The 16,466-nt window shown below is 38.5% G+C and overlaps 3 protein-coding genes across 5 annotated transcripts in view; 1 reads left to right on the forward strand and 2 right to left on the reverse strand.

Moving 5' to 3' along the window:
- Window positions 1-225: 225 nt before the first annotated feature.
- Window positions 226-4,220, reverse strand: LOC6556558 (putative mediator of RNA polymerase II transcription subunit 26). Of its 2 annotated transcripts, XM_043215429.1 has the most exons (6): window positions 3,696-4,220; window positions 3,459-3,581; window positions 2,809-3,092; window positions 2,630-2,755; window positions 1,997-2,536; window positions 226-1,940 (listed from the first exon to the last, which is right to left on the reverse strand). In XM_043215429.1, exons 3-6 carry the CDS (start codon window positions 2,973-2,975, stop codon window positions 320-322), a joined length of 2,454 nt encoding a protein of 817 aa, XP_043071364.1. In that variant the 5' UTR covers window positions 2,976-3,092; window positions 3,459-3,581; window positions 3,696-4,220; the 3' UTR covers window positions 226-319. The 2 variants fall into 2 exon arrangements, with proteins under 2 accessions (XP_043071364.1, XP_032594704.1); XM_032738813.2 differs by lacking the exon at window positions 3,459-3,581.
- An 868-nt stretch (window positions 4,221-5,088) lies between these two features.
- LOC6557132 (uncharacterized protein C16orf52 homolog A) lies at window positions 5,089-6,100 on the forward strand. Its single transcript, XM_001985406.2, has 2 exons — window positions 5,089-5,277; window positions 5,368-6,100. The coding sequence occupies exons 1-2, from the start codon at window positions 5,175-5,177 to the stop codon at window positions 5,766-5,768; spliced, it is 504 nt and encodes a 167-aa protein (XP_001985442.1). The 5' UTR covers window positions 5,089-5,174; the 3' UTR covers window positions 5,769-6,100.
- Window positions 6,101-7,211: 1,111 nt separating this feature from the next.
- LOC6557116 (adenylate cyclase type 2) overlaps window positions 7,212-16,466 on the reverse strand; it is a 35,881-nt gene continuing 26,626 nt past the window's right edge. Inside the window, exons 9-22 of one of the 2 annotated variants that reach the window (XM_032738006.2) lie at window positions 15,642-15,800; window positions 14,139-14,271; window positions 13,465-14,080; window positions 12,543-12,641; window positions 11,681-11,799; window positions 11,166-11,392; window positions 10,894-11,101; window positions 10,543-10,838; window positions 10,051-10,213; window positions 9,775-9,987; window positions 9,605-9,709; window positions 9,472-9,486; window positions 8,551-8,793; window positions 7,212-8,483 (exon numbers count right to left, since the gene is read on the reverse strand). In XM_032738006.2, the coding sequence (XP_032593897.1) occupies window positions 8,352-8,483; window positions 8,551-8,793; window positions 9,472-9,486; window positions 9,605-9,709; window positions 9,775-9,987; window positions 10,051-10,213; window positions 10,543-10,838; window positions 10,894-11,101; window positions 11,166-11,392; window positions 11,681-11,799; window positions 12,543-12,641; window positions 13,465-14,080; window positions 14,139-14,271; window positions 15,642-15,800 (2,728 nt within the window). In that variant the 3' untranslated portion in view covers window positions 7,212-8,351. The remainder of the gene's footprint in view (window positions 8,484-8,550; window positions 8,794-9,471; window positions 9,487-9,604; window positions 9,710-9,774; window positions 9,988-10,050; window positions 10,214-10,542; window positions 10,839-10,893; window positions 11,102-11,165; window positions 11,393-11,680; window positions 11,800-12,542; window positions 12,642-13,464; window positions 14,081-14,138; window positions 14,272-15,641; window positions 15,801-16,466) is intronic. The other variant, XM_001985405.3, reaches the window with a different exon arrangement.

A 16,466-nucleotide genomic window follows, 5' to 3' on the forward strand; every position in this document is an offset into this window, starting at 1 on the left:
TGGGTGCAGTCAGAAAAATGTATACAGTTAAATAAACAAATGCCAATAAAGTGTATATTTTCAACTTAAGACCAAATTTCCAACTAAACCAATCATTATATTTAGTGTAAGCAATTTTGTTAGGTTTATTTAACTAAAATTTAATATATTTAAGCAGACAAAAATCTGAAATATTTGAAAAATATTTAATAAACCAAAGGATCTATTATGTCTCACAGTAATATTTACTAATTGAGAATTATTCATTTAAAATTCCTATTAATATCTTAAGTAAGAGCAAGTAAAAGATCACAAATAGCATTCTTCTTTCCAGACTGATCTATCGATGCGTTGTTTCCGTATCATTCAAAAAATTTGTGACGTAGTTGCTTATAATGGACGTAATTGCAGTTTGCTCAATCGCTCGATTCACTTGAGTCGTGCCACTTGCGATTGGCAACTCAGGCAGTGTAAAGTGCGGAATATCGCTCCTGACTGTCAAATGGTCGTAGTAACCCCTACTTGGATTTATGGCAACATTCGCTCTGGATTGCTGAAATGGCTGATGTGTCGGGTCAATGAAGCGCTGACGTCGCATAATGCATTCGTCAAAGCTTTGTGCCACTGGTGTTTCAATGCAATGTGGATGATAAACTGATTGTGGTGGGATTGGGGGTGGTTGCATTAGCGGTGGCCTGCGTGGCGGCTGCAGATGCCGAAGAAAATGTTGATGCAGCTGCTGTTGATGCTGGTGCTGTTGGTGTTGCCTGTATGCGAGCTCCTGTTGCTGGTGCTGTTGGTGAAGAAGCTGTTGTTGTCGTTGACATTGCCATGCCCGTTCTTGCAATTCACGATTTTTGTTAGTAATACGCTGGTGTAAGCTGCTTAGATCCGCCTGTATTTGCAACTTAAGCTTATGCTTTTGAACGTGAAGACATTCTTCTTGCTTTTTACTCTCCTCCATTTTTTGCAGAAACGTTCTATGATATTCATCATGTCGCCGCTTTCTGATTAGTCGATTGTCATAGAGCTCACTGAGTGATTTGCTTAAGCCCTGCAGCTGCTCAGCTTCCTTATATTTTAATGTCTTATACTGTGCGTTGAGATTTTGCAGTTCCTCTCGACATTCGTCCCATTGATGCTCTTGATAAATCGATTGAAGTTGTTGCTCTCGCATTAGTACCTGTTGCTGCTGCTGTATGGCAAGTGACAACTGTTGCTGTGGTGCAGGTGGCCGATACACGAGCCTTTCGTATTGCTGCATCCGCCATGGCTGCATCAAATCCGATGGCTCCACGAAAGGCTGTTGCAAGTGTTCGTTGAGAACATTATTGCCAGCATTGGTGTTGGCGCTGTGTAGCTGCAACATGTCCCTAGTGTCTATTGGCTGCAAACAAAGTCGTCGCATTGTCAAGTCTGCAGGTTGCGCCTCAAATGTACGATAGTTGTTGATAGTTGTTGGTGGCACATCAGTAATGAGTTGTTGTTGCTGTTGAAGATGCTCTGATCTCGGTATGCTAACAGCCTGAATAGACTTGTTATGTTGCTGCTGCTGTTCATCTTCTTGGTGTTGAGTTGCTACTCTAATATCTGGCAGGAATTTGTCCAATTTATGTTCAGGCTTGTCTGATAATTCATTTGATATGTGCTCTTGCAGTTGCAGTTGTTTCTCTCTTTGTGTTGTTACTCTCACATCAGGCAGGAATTCCGGTAATTTATTTACAGACTCGTCTGATAATTCAAGTAATTCTGTCACTTGTTGTGGTTGCTGCTGATGCTCTTCATTATCTGCTGTTGCTACTACATCATTAAAGTCCTCTTGAACTTCAAAATTGGCCGACGAGCCGATACGCTCCAAGTCCTTCAAAGCACTCATTTTAGTCTCCTTATCATTGCAGCTGGGATTATGCCAACGAAAGCATTGATAATGTAGCTGCTCCTGTTGCTTATTGTCCTTCAGCCTGCAAATAATCGTTATTACTTTTTGTAGAAACATGTCTGTAAATATTTTGCTCACTTCAACTGCAAACGCGCATCTCTCTTCAACTGGCGCTTGGATAAGCGCTCAATCAGCTCTTCCGTACCATCCTCTTCATTCTCAGTTTCATCAGTGGTATCCTCGAGTGCAATGAAACAATCGTTACCGTTTTCCAGTCGATTTAGGTGCGGATTCTCTGTCTCCACACTGGACCTACTCGATGCCAATATTTCATCAAATTGTTCAGTCGCAGCATTGCATTCTAGCAACGACTGGGCATTTAGTTCACTTTTAATGCATCCCATGTCATTTGTTGCTTCCTTTTCCTCCTCCAATTGCAACTTCTGTGATTTTCTGCTCTTTCTCCTCTTCATTTGCTCTGCAACGTAACGTGCACGGCCCGATCCAACGGGAAATTTAAGCATTCGAATGCAGTAGTCGCTGTTCCTGCTAATTCCATCCAGAGTGTTCACAGATGAGCAATAACTACGCCGATTTAGTTGACTGCGAGCCAACTCCTTGGGTATAAACAAATGCGCATTGGAGTGGACTCTGGCACGGCGCTTCTTTGTTTCAGCTCTGGAAAATGTTTACGAATTGTTAGAGAATTGTGGACTGCGGTAGTTCCACAATTTGTGCACTCTAATTGACAAATTTTGCTTGCAAATTTACATAGAAAGCGAATGCCTTTCTTCCAAGACGAGTGGCCTGTCCTCGCGTTGCTTAGATTTCTGTGCAGAATTCAACTCTTGATCATCTCGCCTATACTCATTATGTGGTTCTGTATCCTTGTGATTTCTGACAAATTACTAATGATGATTATGGGAGAGAGCTTATATTCAATTACTTACATATCTTCAGTTGGCTCTGTGCAATCCACGTCGGACTCGGAGTCTTTGTTGGCCAGTTCCGTGTTATTTATTTCCTGAGCCACACAAGCCTCCAATTCAGACCCAAAATGAGAATGAGATTCGTCTGCGGCCAAGTCGCCCTGACAACTGTGCCCACGGTTCTCCATGCTTTGCCTTTTATAGCATATATTAATTGTTTATAACATTTGATTATTGTATACATTAGATTCACCAAACGTTGTCAGTTTTCAGATAATGGCTGTTGAGGCTTACTGGTAACCGTGCTAAAAATTGCAACGTTCGACAAATTAATACTGTCCACCATTAATTCGGACATCGAACATTTTAATTATTTTAATTATAATTTGTGAAATTTGTCTCTTGACTTTACTAATATTGTGTTAAATACTATATAAAATAATTATTTATATTAAAGGATGTGTTAATCAGCTCTAACTAAGAAATATTGATGCTGTGCGAATTAATAAGGGTCAATAAGATTTGATAGTTCGATTCAAATTAGCTTTTTTTTAGGTATGAATCATTTTGACATATTTAAACTTATATATTTAGTCAACCCCTAGATATAAATAAAAGCTTCTGAAAATAGTATTATTATAGTTGGGTTCTAATTACGTGTATAGAATAACCTGGACAATTTTGATTTTTCGCTGCGCTCCTAATCACATTTTGTACACTACATAAGCGGCAACCCAATTAACAGTCGCAGCAAATTTGCCACGTCAGCGTTTTCAGGAGCTGATGAGTTGCATCTAATGAATGTACGTTAGGACATTAATACTACAAGTAAAGACAATTACTCAAATAAAAAAATTAAACAAAATTGACTTGTGAAAATTTTAGTCATTTTTTAAATGTTCCCTTACATAAGAAAGTGTTTGTGGATTAAGTTTCTGGTACGTAATGGAAACTTCAAAGATCATTTCAATTTCAGCTTCACTGTGTTGTTTTGAATTAATATCAAATTGCGGCAACCTTAAGAGAATCGAGTTATTTGATTCCCAAATATTTTATTTTTTCAATGATACTGAACTGTAAGCCGAATATCAAATGAATAATTTTGTATTTATATGTACAATAACTTGATTTGTTTTTTTTTTTTTTTGTGTCCAGTTCTTAGTAAGCAAAATGAGGCGATTAAGCATAATTGGGTTTGTTTATAATCACGACTCGTAAACCCAAAGCGCATATAAACAATAAACAATCAAACTCCCTTTTGACAGGAGTTTCGCTTGACTTTGATTTCGGTTTCGGTGCTGGAGGCTAAGCTGTCGCGACGAAATTTGAGTTGGCCGATGCCGATGCCGACAAACCGCTTTATTGGCTGAACAAGCGTCTCGTTGCACAGTCGAAAACTGAATGAGTGCAACAGCAAATATGTACACATAGCTAATAACATTATATGGGTTGCATGTGTATGGGTTGCGGTTAACAGTATGCACAACGCCTCCGACAACAGGCCGGATAATTGTTGCGCACTGAAAATCAAAAGTATTTACAAAGAATTACTTATAATGTGGTTCTGCTTTGGAGCCATCCGTTAGATAGGACAGTAAAGATATACGAATACACCTTGGGCTGTACGTAATAGTAATAGTACACGTATGACACAAGCGGTATTAAAGGTGCTTGTCCACAGCTAAGGACACGTCAGCTTAGTTTGTGTATGTCCTGTCCACTTCTCCATTTACCGGCACCCGCTGGCCGCATTTATTCGAGTATGGCAAACTATAATTCCTTTAAGCGTAATTGTAATTGTTTATCAAATGCCTTGGCAACACCTGAGGCGCTCTTGGGCTAAGTGGTCGAGTTGCGGACAAACTTTTGAATACAATTTATTTGTCCTGGTTTTATTAGCGATTAAATATTAACATCGATAAGAGTTGTAGAGAGAGGCGGTTAGCTATGTAAATTCTTACATTCTTACATTCAAACTAACAAGATTCTTGTTTTTACATGACAACGTTTAATTGTATGTAACTTTCACTATAATCAAGATGCACACATGTTTTCAGTAAAAAAATAATTACAACACTATTTGGATTGAATGCAGATATCAAAGATATATACTTCTTAATCAAGCATCATTAGTTGCAATTTATTATTATTTATAAAACAGGCACAAGCAACTTTAGTTTGTTGCAAGACAGTTTGAAAACACCGGGCAACTATCATAATTGGCTATCGATTAATTGCTTTCGAGTGGGCAGCTCTCTTTTGGCAGAGAGTTGGCAGCACCTAAATATTTTCGTGCTCACCAAATGTGGTCACACTGCCAACTCTAGAGCAGAAACAATAAGAAAGTAACATATACTGAATAAAAAAGTGAAATTTGTGCAATAAATATGGACAAACTAACAACAATAAGTGCCACGCTGTTCATGGCCGCCGATGTGTTTGCCATTGTGAGTCTGGCGCTGCCCGATTGGATCATTACTGAGGAAGCTGGTAGATGCTACATAAAATACATACCAACGACACACACACACACACACAGATACTAAACAATAACAATGTTTTGTTGTTGGTAAATTTCAGGTGATATACGTCTCGGCTTAATGTGGACTTGCATGACGCTGTACAACAGGCCACAAGTTTGCTATACGCCCGATCTGCAGCCCGAATGGCTGATCGCACTCGTGTGCATATTCATTGGTTGCATCTGCATCACAACAACCATAATATTGCTGGCATCGAGCACCTGGGACCGCAACGTTATTCCATATGCACGCTGGGTGGGATTTGCGGCAATGGTTCTATTCTGTATGGCGGCCGTTGTTTTTCCCCTCGGATTTCACATCGAAGAGATTGGCGGACAGGCCTACCAATTACCGAATACGTTTAAAATTGGCATCTCATATATAATGTTTGTACTGGCGCTATGGATAACTGTTGTCTCGGAGCTTTTCGCAGGCAAAGTGTGTTTGCCCCACTTTTAAATCGAAGATCTCCACAAAAAACATATATCGAATTATGAATGTATATATAATGTGTGCTCGAATTAGTTGTTAGATACGATTTGTTCGAATTAGTTTCTGTGATTTGTTACATGTTTTGTTTATTTTTTTCTTGTGTACTGTTCATATAAATATCTGTATATATGTATATTCATTAACATTGATGCCATCTGAGAAACACTATTCCAGTTAGACACAATTAATGAAATCTCGTTAGTATTAAGTATGTTTTTAATCTTGCTTTTGTATCTAATTTGTATGCTTTAAAATACGTATTATTTTCATAAACATTAAAATAACATTTTGATCACATATACCAACATTTAAAACAAATGGTATGTACAATAATTTGAATAAAATTGAAGTCCATAAGTTATGAACGCCTGAAGGGTGACTGAATTGTGTACGAGTCTGCGCCTGCGTTGAGTAATCCAATTTATGACCCCACTTGAGTAATATTACAAATCCAGAAATCCAACAATGATGATAAGTGCTGACTATGTCAAATGCATTGCCACGTTTACATTTCAAATTTTGCTGATGGAAGGCGCACGTAACCGGACACCACTTGACGGCTATCCACAAATACGTATGTATATGTTTATAGCAGTGCGACGTAAAGTGAAATGATTTTAGATCTCATGTGCGCGCTGTTGCATCGGCAAACGGTGCTCTTTAAGCCAACAAAATGTAGAGAATATGAAGACAAACGCATGCCACACGAAATGCAGCTTGTAACTGAATAAGTAGTCTTCGGCATTCTCTTCCGACAGAAGCTGATAGTGGACTAGTAAAATCGACACCAAGCCTCTAAGATAGAGGAATAGCCAAGGCAATTTAAATGCCCAGAACACGTTGTTCATGAAATTGCGGTCGGAAATAAATTGGACACATATCCAATATAGGAGTTCATAACCAGCTGCAAGGGTGCATAATTTGTATCCATATTCGCATTCACAAATCACCGGATGTTGCTCCCTTCCATAGGGTATAATGCCCAGAAATTTCTTATATTCAGTTGTCAGCCTGTGATATCGCATGGTAGTCAAGAATGACAGGTTCATAAAACCGAAGCACGTAATGAAAAGCATTTTCATCATTATCAAAATTATTAACTGTTAGGTAAGAAATTTAAGTTAAGTCAAAATTATTTGGTGCTAAGCAAGAAATATAAGTTATGGCTGTCTTTGTTTTGAATATTATTTCTTTCTAATTAATCGTATGGATGTTAAAAATTATGCAAGGTTTGATGGAAAGATCCACAATATATACAATATATATCAAATCTGAAACAGAACTTAATTGAAGAACTTCTAAAATGAATGCACTTTAACTAACTGACTAAACATATTGTAATTCTAATAGATAACTCATTCAAAAATTTACCAATTTACGATTTTTCAATAATAAAAACACTTGAAAAACTCTTTGATTGTATATTATTTAATAAATAGTATTTGATAAAATTATTGAGTAACTATAAGCAAATCTTTTCTAATAGCCAAACAAATTGGTTAATGTACCTATTTTAATAATTTAATTACATATAAAAAGCACAGCAAGCTATATCGTATGTATGTGCAACTATAATATGCCTAAAAATGTTAATTTTCGTATATAATATTTTCAACTCAAAATGAATATATTTAATACATTCGTAAATATTTCGATTACATTGTGGTTAAATTGTTATTTGTTTTGGCAAATACAAAGATATGCATAGAGTACGTTTAGAAAGTTAAATTTTATTGTTGTTTTCTCGGAGGTATAGCGTATTAGATGGGATATGTTCAGTTAGGATTCCTTGCAGAACACCCTGCAAAATTCCACTGTTGGTTTTATTTCGTATAATAACTTCTAAGAAGTTTGTTTCTAATGGCTGTCTAGCAAGGTGTTACATATAGTTAGAAAGTGTGTCACAATATAAAAATGATTGTACAAAAATATATACAATTTCGTGGGTACAGAATTTAGCTAGAGGTCGTTGAAATTAGATTAACCGTTGTATTAGAAATTTGATGGCACATAGTTTGGTTAACGTTATGCTAATTAAAACATTGCTCCAATAGAGTACGACATAGTCATCTTGAAGTTCCGATATATTACTTGACTAAGTAATATATTAGCAAATAATCACAATCTATTGGAGCACACAATAAATATGGTTGCTTTCTATATATTACTATTATATTAGATATATTATTGATTACTTCATTAGGGGTGGGCTAATTTGCTTCATTTTTGTTTTTAATTAATTTTCCACAATTTTGTATGTTTATACTAGATACGAATACGCATAATATTTTATATATTAATTATTCGCTGTTTATGTGAGCTACGCATAAAATTGTCAACAAATTGTGCTACATAACAACTAAAGACTAACTAAAACAGATACTTAAAGTAATGGCTAACGTGCAACGCAAATTAAATGCTTAAAATTCTTTAAATGTCTAAAATGAAATAATCCAAAAATAAATAACAACATGCCTTAACATAAAATAGTCTATACATAAATAGCATTATAATTAACAACAAATTGCGTTTTTTACTGGTCGCATCCATTTACAATTTCCCATCGAATGGTGTCTTTACAAAGTAGGTGACTAGATTGCCTTTGCCCTTGACATAGGTTAGACCCCGGCACTCGCACTCGTATCCGGCGCCCATTAATATCTTAGCTGTATTTTCCGTTGTCTGCGAATTAAGGTGTTTTAATTAGTACAGGTCACCGAGGCCTTATTATTGTTGGTAGTTGTCTTACCTGAAGTCGACCCATAACGCCACAGGAGTCCATGCGGGATGCCACATTGACGGTATTACTCCAAATATCATATTGCGGCTTCTGGGCACCAATCACGCCCGCAATTACCGGTCCATGATTCAGTCCAATGCGCAAGCGGAAGCGTTGAAACGACTCGCGATTAATCGAGTCCAATATGGACATCAAAGCAATTGCAAACTCAACCAAAATGACCACATTGTGCTCCTCGGTGCGTTTCTCATCCTACACAAAAAAAAAAAACACAAAAAACAGACGAATAGAAACGAGATCGAACAAAAATTGCGTTAGTTGGCTTTAAGGTATTTCATTATGGTCGTATTCGGCTTTATTGGTTTGGTCAACAAAAGTAAAAGCCAATTGAGCGTATGCCGCCTAAACTTTGGCTAATCCCCGCCCAATGGCCACCTTCATTTGGATCCCTTTTTTTTGCCTTTATGTGAAGGGTCTTTGTTGGACTGCACAAAGTGTTGTGGGTCTGCTTCGTGTGCTACGAGTTTAATTAAACTTCTAAGAAGAGATTAAGAAGCATTCAAACAGTAAATAAATTGCTATCAATGAAAATCAGTCAGCTATTGCAATTTTTGCACAAATGTTTTTTTTGTTGACATTGTTATATGTATGTAGTACATAATATGGCAGTGATAAGTCCTTTAAACTGGGAAAAGGTGTGGTTGAAGCCAAACATAAAACGTATGTTTGTTTAGTAAATATGTTAACATATAATGTTATGTGTTAGTCAACAAATTGATAAAATCTGACAAGGAATCTTTGGTTTACGTTTAGCTCCTGAAATCTAAAAACTTATTGAAACTGGGAAGATAATTCATAATATCTAAACTATGATAAATCTATCAGCACCATAAATGCCTTTATAATTATTTTTGTTTTAAATAGACTTACCGCAAAGCTACGCGACTATAATCGGCATGCCAGGAATTCGCATTGTATTATATACAGGATTAGTAAAGCGTTAAAGAGATTTTGATTAACACAGATACATAGATTGTTAGACCGATCTATCGTTATAACTTACCGTTGCGCCATCCTCCTTGCCGGGCCTTAGCCCAGATGCACACATGTAGGTGCTGGCTATGGTTTTAATCTTTTCGATGCCACTGAATTTCGGTTTCAGAAGTAACTATTAAATACACACACAAGGATTAGATAAGCTTAGTTTATAAGTACAACTCAAAGTCAGCTTACCTTATCGAAATCACAAATGATCTCGTTCAAGAGACGCAGGCATTCCAGGCCTTGTTTATTAACGTCCGTCTCATCGTAGAACTCCTTGTAGTTGGGTATGGAAGCAAACATGACCGCCACACAGGAGTAGCTCTCGTGGTACAGCTCCGTAGAGCGTTCCAGGTGTAGAAAATGTGTGGCCACGTGAGCCGGCAGAATATTCTCCAGCAGAATCTTTAAAATAGCACATGCATGGGCAACATTTTACAGCTGAGTCGTTACTCGTAAATTGCATACCTTATTAATGCCTCGCATTGTTTCGACCTCCTCCTGCTCAACCTTCAGCTTTGCCTTCCAGAGGAAATCAGTGCGTGCCACATATTCACCTTGACGGTCCAGTATATGCAACACGGCAATCACGAGCAACAACAGCAGAAAGCCCTTCACTTCTAGGCGTAATCTGTAAAATGAACAACAGAATAAATTGTTAAACCTTGCAGCGGTGCACTTGCATTTCACAAGCTTTTTTAAACCTTTTTTTTAACTTTAAAGAGTGATTAATAATTGTATCTTGGGAAGGACAAATCTCCTGATTAGACCACTATATTGTATAGCTGTCATAGAGACTATTGGTCGAACGATGATTTCATTTATGAACAACTTTTTGTTTACTTAGGAATACCAGTATTTTGGCGAGAAGATATCAACTCATATCATATTAAGATGTGATCAGATGGAGTAAGAAATCGTAGTTATTTTTATATTAACTTATTCACAAACAATACTCACCCATTATCATAGTTGAGTAGATTGTATTGCACATAGAGATCGCTATAGCCGAGAACAATCATCTGTCCGATTAGAGTGACCACCATGGCAATCAGTTTGAGTATGAATCCAGATCGCAGGAATGCCGATATGGCCGCCAAGCTGACGGCACAGCAAAAGAGGAAAATTGGTGCTTTGGGTATGGCATATGCAATGTCTAATGGTTCCTCCAGGAAAGTGCTGTTGCTGAAGACATCCGTGGTATTTGTGCTGTTATTGGCCACAAATGGAATCTCATCGGGCAGCGAGTAGTTAATCTGAAAGTGATTTAGTGCTGAATAGTTGAAATCATAATCAAAGACATTAACTTACCACGCTGAAAACGGCACAGGATGAGATGAGTATGTTGACGATAATGAACATGGCCAGGCGTAGATACCGACTACTTGCCACCACCTGGCCGGGACCATTGCGCTCAGTGTTCGAGGCATGCATATCTGGCACGGACATATTGCTCAAGTAGAGAAACAGGGCTAGGGACACGAAGCTGGCCAGCAGCGAGCCAAGCAATGCCAGGTTCCTATCAATTTACAAAGAGCACATCTGGGTCAAGCAAATCGCCACTGGGATTGGAGCTCACCTACAATTCGATTACAATCAGCTGCACCACGGCCAGCGAGAGGAAGAGCACGAAGGCGCAAATCAGGTCGTACCGGAAGTGGGTGTCCGGCTGTGCCCTGTACATTGCCTCCCGGGGTGTGTTGCGATACCACATGGTTATCGGCTTCAGCTCTGTGGGCGGCCCCAAGAAGTTAAAATTGAAACATTTACGCTCCGGTGGCAGCAAATTTGATTCAATCATGGCAATGCTCTGCAAAGATGTCGGAAGCGAATGATTATAAACTTTACCCAGTCTGATGTTGTCTTCGTGCATAGGAACAGCAAACAGCCGTCTGACAATGGTTTAAAAATCATATCTGTTTTTTTGTTTGCTTTAACTTGACCACGCAATAAAGTCTGTCAAATTCAATTTGGGCCAGTTGTGCGACATTTCCTGGCAATTGAAATTTAATTTGAATCCAGTGTCCGGCTGTTGCCAGTGGCTGAGCTCTCTTAAAGCTGTAAATGGCTATAGGCACACAGACAACCATTCACTTACCGCCAGTCCAATGTTTTTCACGAGCTTCGATTCAGCTATATTGGCAAAGGGCTTATCGGCACCCCAGCATTCCACATATTTGGTCATCTTTGACGAGGGGCGATTGCGTGTGACATGACCTGGAATTATAAATCAAATCAATTTCATAAGACGTCATAGATTTGTAAGTTATTCAATCTAATAAATATCCACTACCAGTCAAACAAAAACCAGAACTATGCAACTATAAGAAACTACCCATGTCGAAAATAGCAAAAGCTGTTTCCCTTTTATTGATTCAGCTTTAATAATATGTTGAAGCCGTTGTCAACATTTTGACATTCACATGATTAACGAGCCTTAAAGCCGTTTACCATTATTAACTTTAGTCCTTGACTTTTAAGCTACATTTTAATTTGTTTGTTAACTTTCAGCAGAATCTTTAATAAGCTTTATGCATGCCCCAAGCGAATTTGCACGTGTCTGAAACAAAAATGCCATCAATTGGCAATTTTCCAGCTGCCACGTGAGGTCCAATATTAAAACTGATAAGGCAGAAGAGCACCGGAGCTGCAGTGGTAACATTTACGAAGCTCAGCTGTATGTCCAAGGGGGCTTATAGCAAAGTGTTGTGAGCCAGACGGACCACCTGGTCAACAGTGGCCATGGCCATGGCAAACTTTTGCACAAAGGTCAGTCCACAAACAAATGCAAGCACATCAAATTTATGATGCAAAAGTTGTGAGACCAGCGATAAAATTATGCATAAGCTGAAGCTCATTTTCGAAAGTGATTTTCAACTGTTGCGTTTTATGAGATTTCTTTTCATGTCCACAGCTACATCCCCCTTCATTGTCACTCCCTCTTCCCTGTTGTCACTCACCCGTATGACTGCGAAAACTTTCGCCGCTGTGGATGGACAATTTGCGTCCCTCGATGAAGGCGCCTGAAGAGCGGCGTCTGTCGGCAAAGGACATCAGACCTGAATGGGGGGCCAAAATGAAAAAAACAAATTAAACAAATTAATGACTATATGAAGGCTTAAATATATCAAGCAAGCTTTACACTGGCATTTGATTTTCGTTTATTTTGTGCAGAAGATAATTTTAGGAGAGCCCCAAATCGATTTATTTGTCATTCAGAATTATAGTCAAATAAATCGATTTGCGTTTCTCCATGCTAAGCTCTTCGACGGGTCAAGTATGATTAATATCATCAATCATCTATGTCTTATCATATTTTCTAAATACCTTTTAATAAATAATTTGAAAATCATTTTATTTTAAATTATGTGTGACGTGAGTAACTTTAATTCGAAAAGCAAGAAATTTTAAGTACACTGAATTTGTTCTTACTTTTGCTCTGATTCTGTTTTTTCTGGGGTTTCCCAAAGGAATTCAACAAATGTTGGGTCACTTTAGTAATTAAATGAAAAGCAGAAATTTTCTAACAAATATATTAAATGGTTGATATTAAAATTAGTTTTAATATGCAAAAACAATTATCTAAAATAAATGAATTATATGTTTTTATTTTGATTTATAGACTTTGAGACTTTCTTTACAATGAGTAACTAAAAATCATACATAAACATTTAGAATAAAAAGACAAATTTAAATACATTTCTCGGCTTTAAAACTTTCTAAATATGTACTTTTATTTCAAATATAAATAATCAAGAATTATAATTATAGAAGACCAGCAAGTTTTGAGTGATAAATATGCAAATGTAAGCCAGCTTATCGTTTTGCTCACAATGTTACCCAAGTGTAATAGCCAAATGACATATGCTTAGCGCTACTTACCCTGAACGGATAGCTTGCGTCGGGAGCGTTCAGGTGCATCGGCCACCGCTAAACTGTTGGCGGCAGCGATGCCTGCGGCTGCTGTTGTTGTTGTGGACGTGGCTATGGCCGCATTAGCTGCTGCAGCAGCTGCCTGGGTGCAGCTGTTTGAGATGCCACTCTCGCTGCCACTCATGCTAAGCAGATCCTCGGTGGGAAGAGACAGTGCTGCAGATTTTGGTGCCGACTCCGATGCGGCAGAATCACCGCTGCCGCGATGATCTCCATTTGGTAACGGAGCATCACTGTTGGCTTCTTGCTCCGGCTGCTTGCCCACCAGCGGTTCGGTGATAGCGATATCATCCTCCTCCTCGGACATTTCCTTGATGGACATCGAGGCGGCGGAGGCAAGAGGCACAGGCACTGTCACATCCTGGCTGTGCACGGAGGTGGGTGAGATCCTCTCGCCCGCATCCCCGACAACAGAGACAGGAACAGGAACAGGAGAACGTGACTCCGCAGGCAGCAGCTTCTCGGTGACATCATTATCCTCCTTAGCTGGCGCTGCATGCTCATCCTCAGGCTCCGTATGCTCTATGCACTCCACAACCCGAGGCACACTATGCATATATGCGGGCTATCGTGACAGTTTAGTTAAGCAACGCGTAATTGAATACCTGAAATACAGCACTCACCCTGGGCGGCACAATGAGATACGTTTCGATTTTATGGTCGGCCAGATAAGCATCACGACCGCCGCCTTCGCCCTGCTCCACTTCAAACTTGTCGCCCAGAAAGTCCAAAGTTTGCTTTGTGATATGCACGCGGCTGTAAAAAATGACAATGGGCTTTAGATACAATATACATATGCACATATATTATTCGCCCTAGTTTCATTTGCTTCATCTTCATGCAAATTAAGAACCTTTACACATAGCTTTCCTCCTGTCACTCTCTCTATCTCTCTCCTTCTCTTTCTCTGTCTCTGTCTCCCCCCCTCTCTCTCTCTCTCTCTCTCTCGCTCTCTCTCTCTCTGTTTGCCCTTTCGGCTTTCGTAATTTGTAATTTTATTTATGCTTTTGTAACGCATTCACAATGAATTCGTGCGTAACGAGCAAAGGAAGCGACTGACTTTCATTCGGCTCATTGATTTCGATTCAATTCAATTTCAAATAATTGCAATCTACATGTGTGAACAGAGGACCCAAAATATTAAGATACATGTCAATTGAATCGAAGAGGAATAAACACTTGTTGGTTGTCACTTACAAAATAATATAAGTAAAGAAAAACACTTGGAAAATGAAAACTGGCAGTGCACAATTCCCAAGTATAAGTGGGACTATGTGGCAAGAGACAAATCCAGGTCTAAATAAAGGACAAATTCACAATTCAAGCTAGATTGCTTTTAAACATGCGTATGCAAAACCAGATAATAGCCGGAATATTATAAGAATTATGTGGTTTATTTTTATATTGATTTGCCTTTTTGTTTGTAAATTTGCAGAGGCTGTTTCATTATAACATGTAACCCATATATGCATCCATCCATATTCAGTACAAACTCTACTAGCTACACATATAAATTATCCTAATCACAGATTGATCTGACTACCAATTCAGATTGATAGTTCATATCATCAAGGAACTCCATACATACAAAAGTTATTCAAGACAGTATCTATACCTTAAAGTACTAGATAAACTCACTGCTCGCTTTCCCAATTAAAATCAATATTTAGAGAGAGTATGAAAAATTATTTAAATAACTTATTCACATTCCTAAAATTAAAAAAATAAAAATTATCGTGATGGGTCAAAGTCCAACACAATTTTTGCCAGAGCTCATTTAATATAATCCAATGATATAATTACCGACAAGTGTCAGTTCTCTGAGCGTTTTTCTAATTTTAGACCACACACAATTCTAATAATTTATACTACAATTAAGCGCAATGCCTGCTTGCGATATGCTTTGTGCTGTAGTTGTTTGTGGGTATGGCCTGAAGCAAGAGGCGTGTTTAATTGCACTGTCCATGAATACTCATTTAAATTCCTATTATGAGGTGTAGGAGCACAAGTCCTCCTGCAGTTTCCTTTGACCACGTTGTGAGCAGACATTCGTATTGTGTACGTTTTGTATTGCTAGTTAGCCTTAGCACGACACATCAAATGAGAAAAAATAAACAAAGACTTACCCCGCAACGCCGCCGCTTTCCATGTGGTTGGCTAGGGTAACATCATCGCTCCAAACATCAAATTGCCACTTGCGTAGGCCAAGGACGCCGCAGAGCACGTTGCCCGTGTGTATGCCAATTCGCATGTCAACATTTATGCCGGTCGCCTCACGCACGTGTCTGCCGGAATAGAAGCGAAACGGGAGGGAGGGAGGGAGGGAGGGAAGCGAGTCAAACAATGAAAACCGCAATGTTGAGCTGAGTACAAAAGCATATGTACACTATATACATATGTATATTTACATACTTATGTGCCAACTAGTTCTATAGTTGTGTAACGAGCACAATTTTATGAGCCATAAAACAACAACAGGCCAAGTTCAACCCTGATGTATGACTGGCAAAGGCCTGGCCAGGTTAACCGAAAAGCAGGCCACTCATATTAGCGTATATACATATATATTAATATATACATATATATGTATATATATGTACGTACTCGTACTCGTACTCGTACTCGTAACAACTGTGTGGAGTTGGCCGGCCAACAAGTCCTTGAGTTATTAACCTTAAAGAGTGTTTTTGATAGTAAAGTGTACAGTATTCTGTATTCTGTAGCAAATGAGCCGAGAACGAGAGCAAATCGCCTTACAAAACAAATCACTTGGGAGCCCTTTTGGTTTATTTGTTTTTGTATGTGTGTGGATCATTGGGTTCATTTTACGATTGCAATACTTACAAGCAAACAACATCTTGTACCAATTATGAGGACTGCGAAGAACTTTAGGTTGCTTAAGAGCAAAAGTTTGTTTGAAAGGCCTTTTTTTTGCTCGTCAAAGCCTAACA

Source organism: Drosophila grimshawi, unplaced genomic scaffold, assembly GCF_018153295.1.
Source record: "Drosophila grimshawi isolate 15287-2541.00 unplaced genomic scaffold, ASM1815329v1 contig_44, whole genome shotgun sequence".
Lineage (NCBI taxonomy): Eukaryota > Metazoa > Arthropoda > Insecta > Diptera > Drosophilidae > Drosophila > Drosophila grimshawi.

Bases quoted from the DNA above. Each gene is read 5' to 3' on its own strand.
- LOC6556558 (XM_032738813.2), bottom strand. From the start codon at position 2,975: ATGGAGAACCGTGGGCACAGTTGTCAGGGCGACTTGGCCGCAGACGAA. The intron at 2,537-2,629 runs GTAAATTTGCAA...AACATTTTCCAG, and splicing joins GAAAGGCATTCGCTTTCTAT to AGCTGAAACAAAGAAGCGCC. The intron at 1,941-1,996 runs GTGAGCAAAATA...GATTATTTGCAG, and splicing joins GATGCGCGTTTGCAGTTGAA to GCTGAAGGACAATAAGCAAC.
- LOC6557132 (XM_001985406.2), top strand. From the start codon at position 5,175: ATGGACAAACTAACAACAATAAGTGCCACGCTGTTCATGGCCGCCGAT. The intron at 5,278-5,367 runs GTAGATGCTACA...GGTAAATTTCAG, and splicing joins GATCATTACTGAGGAAGCTG to GTGATATACGTCTCGGCTTA.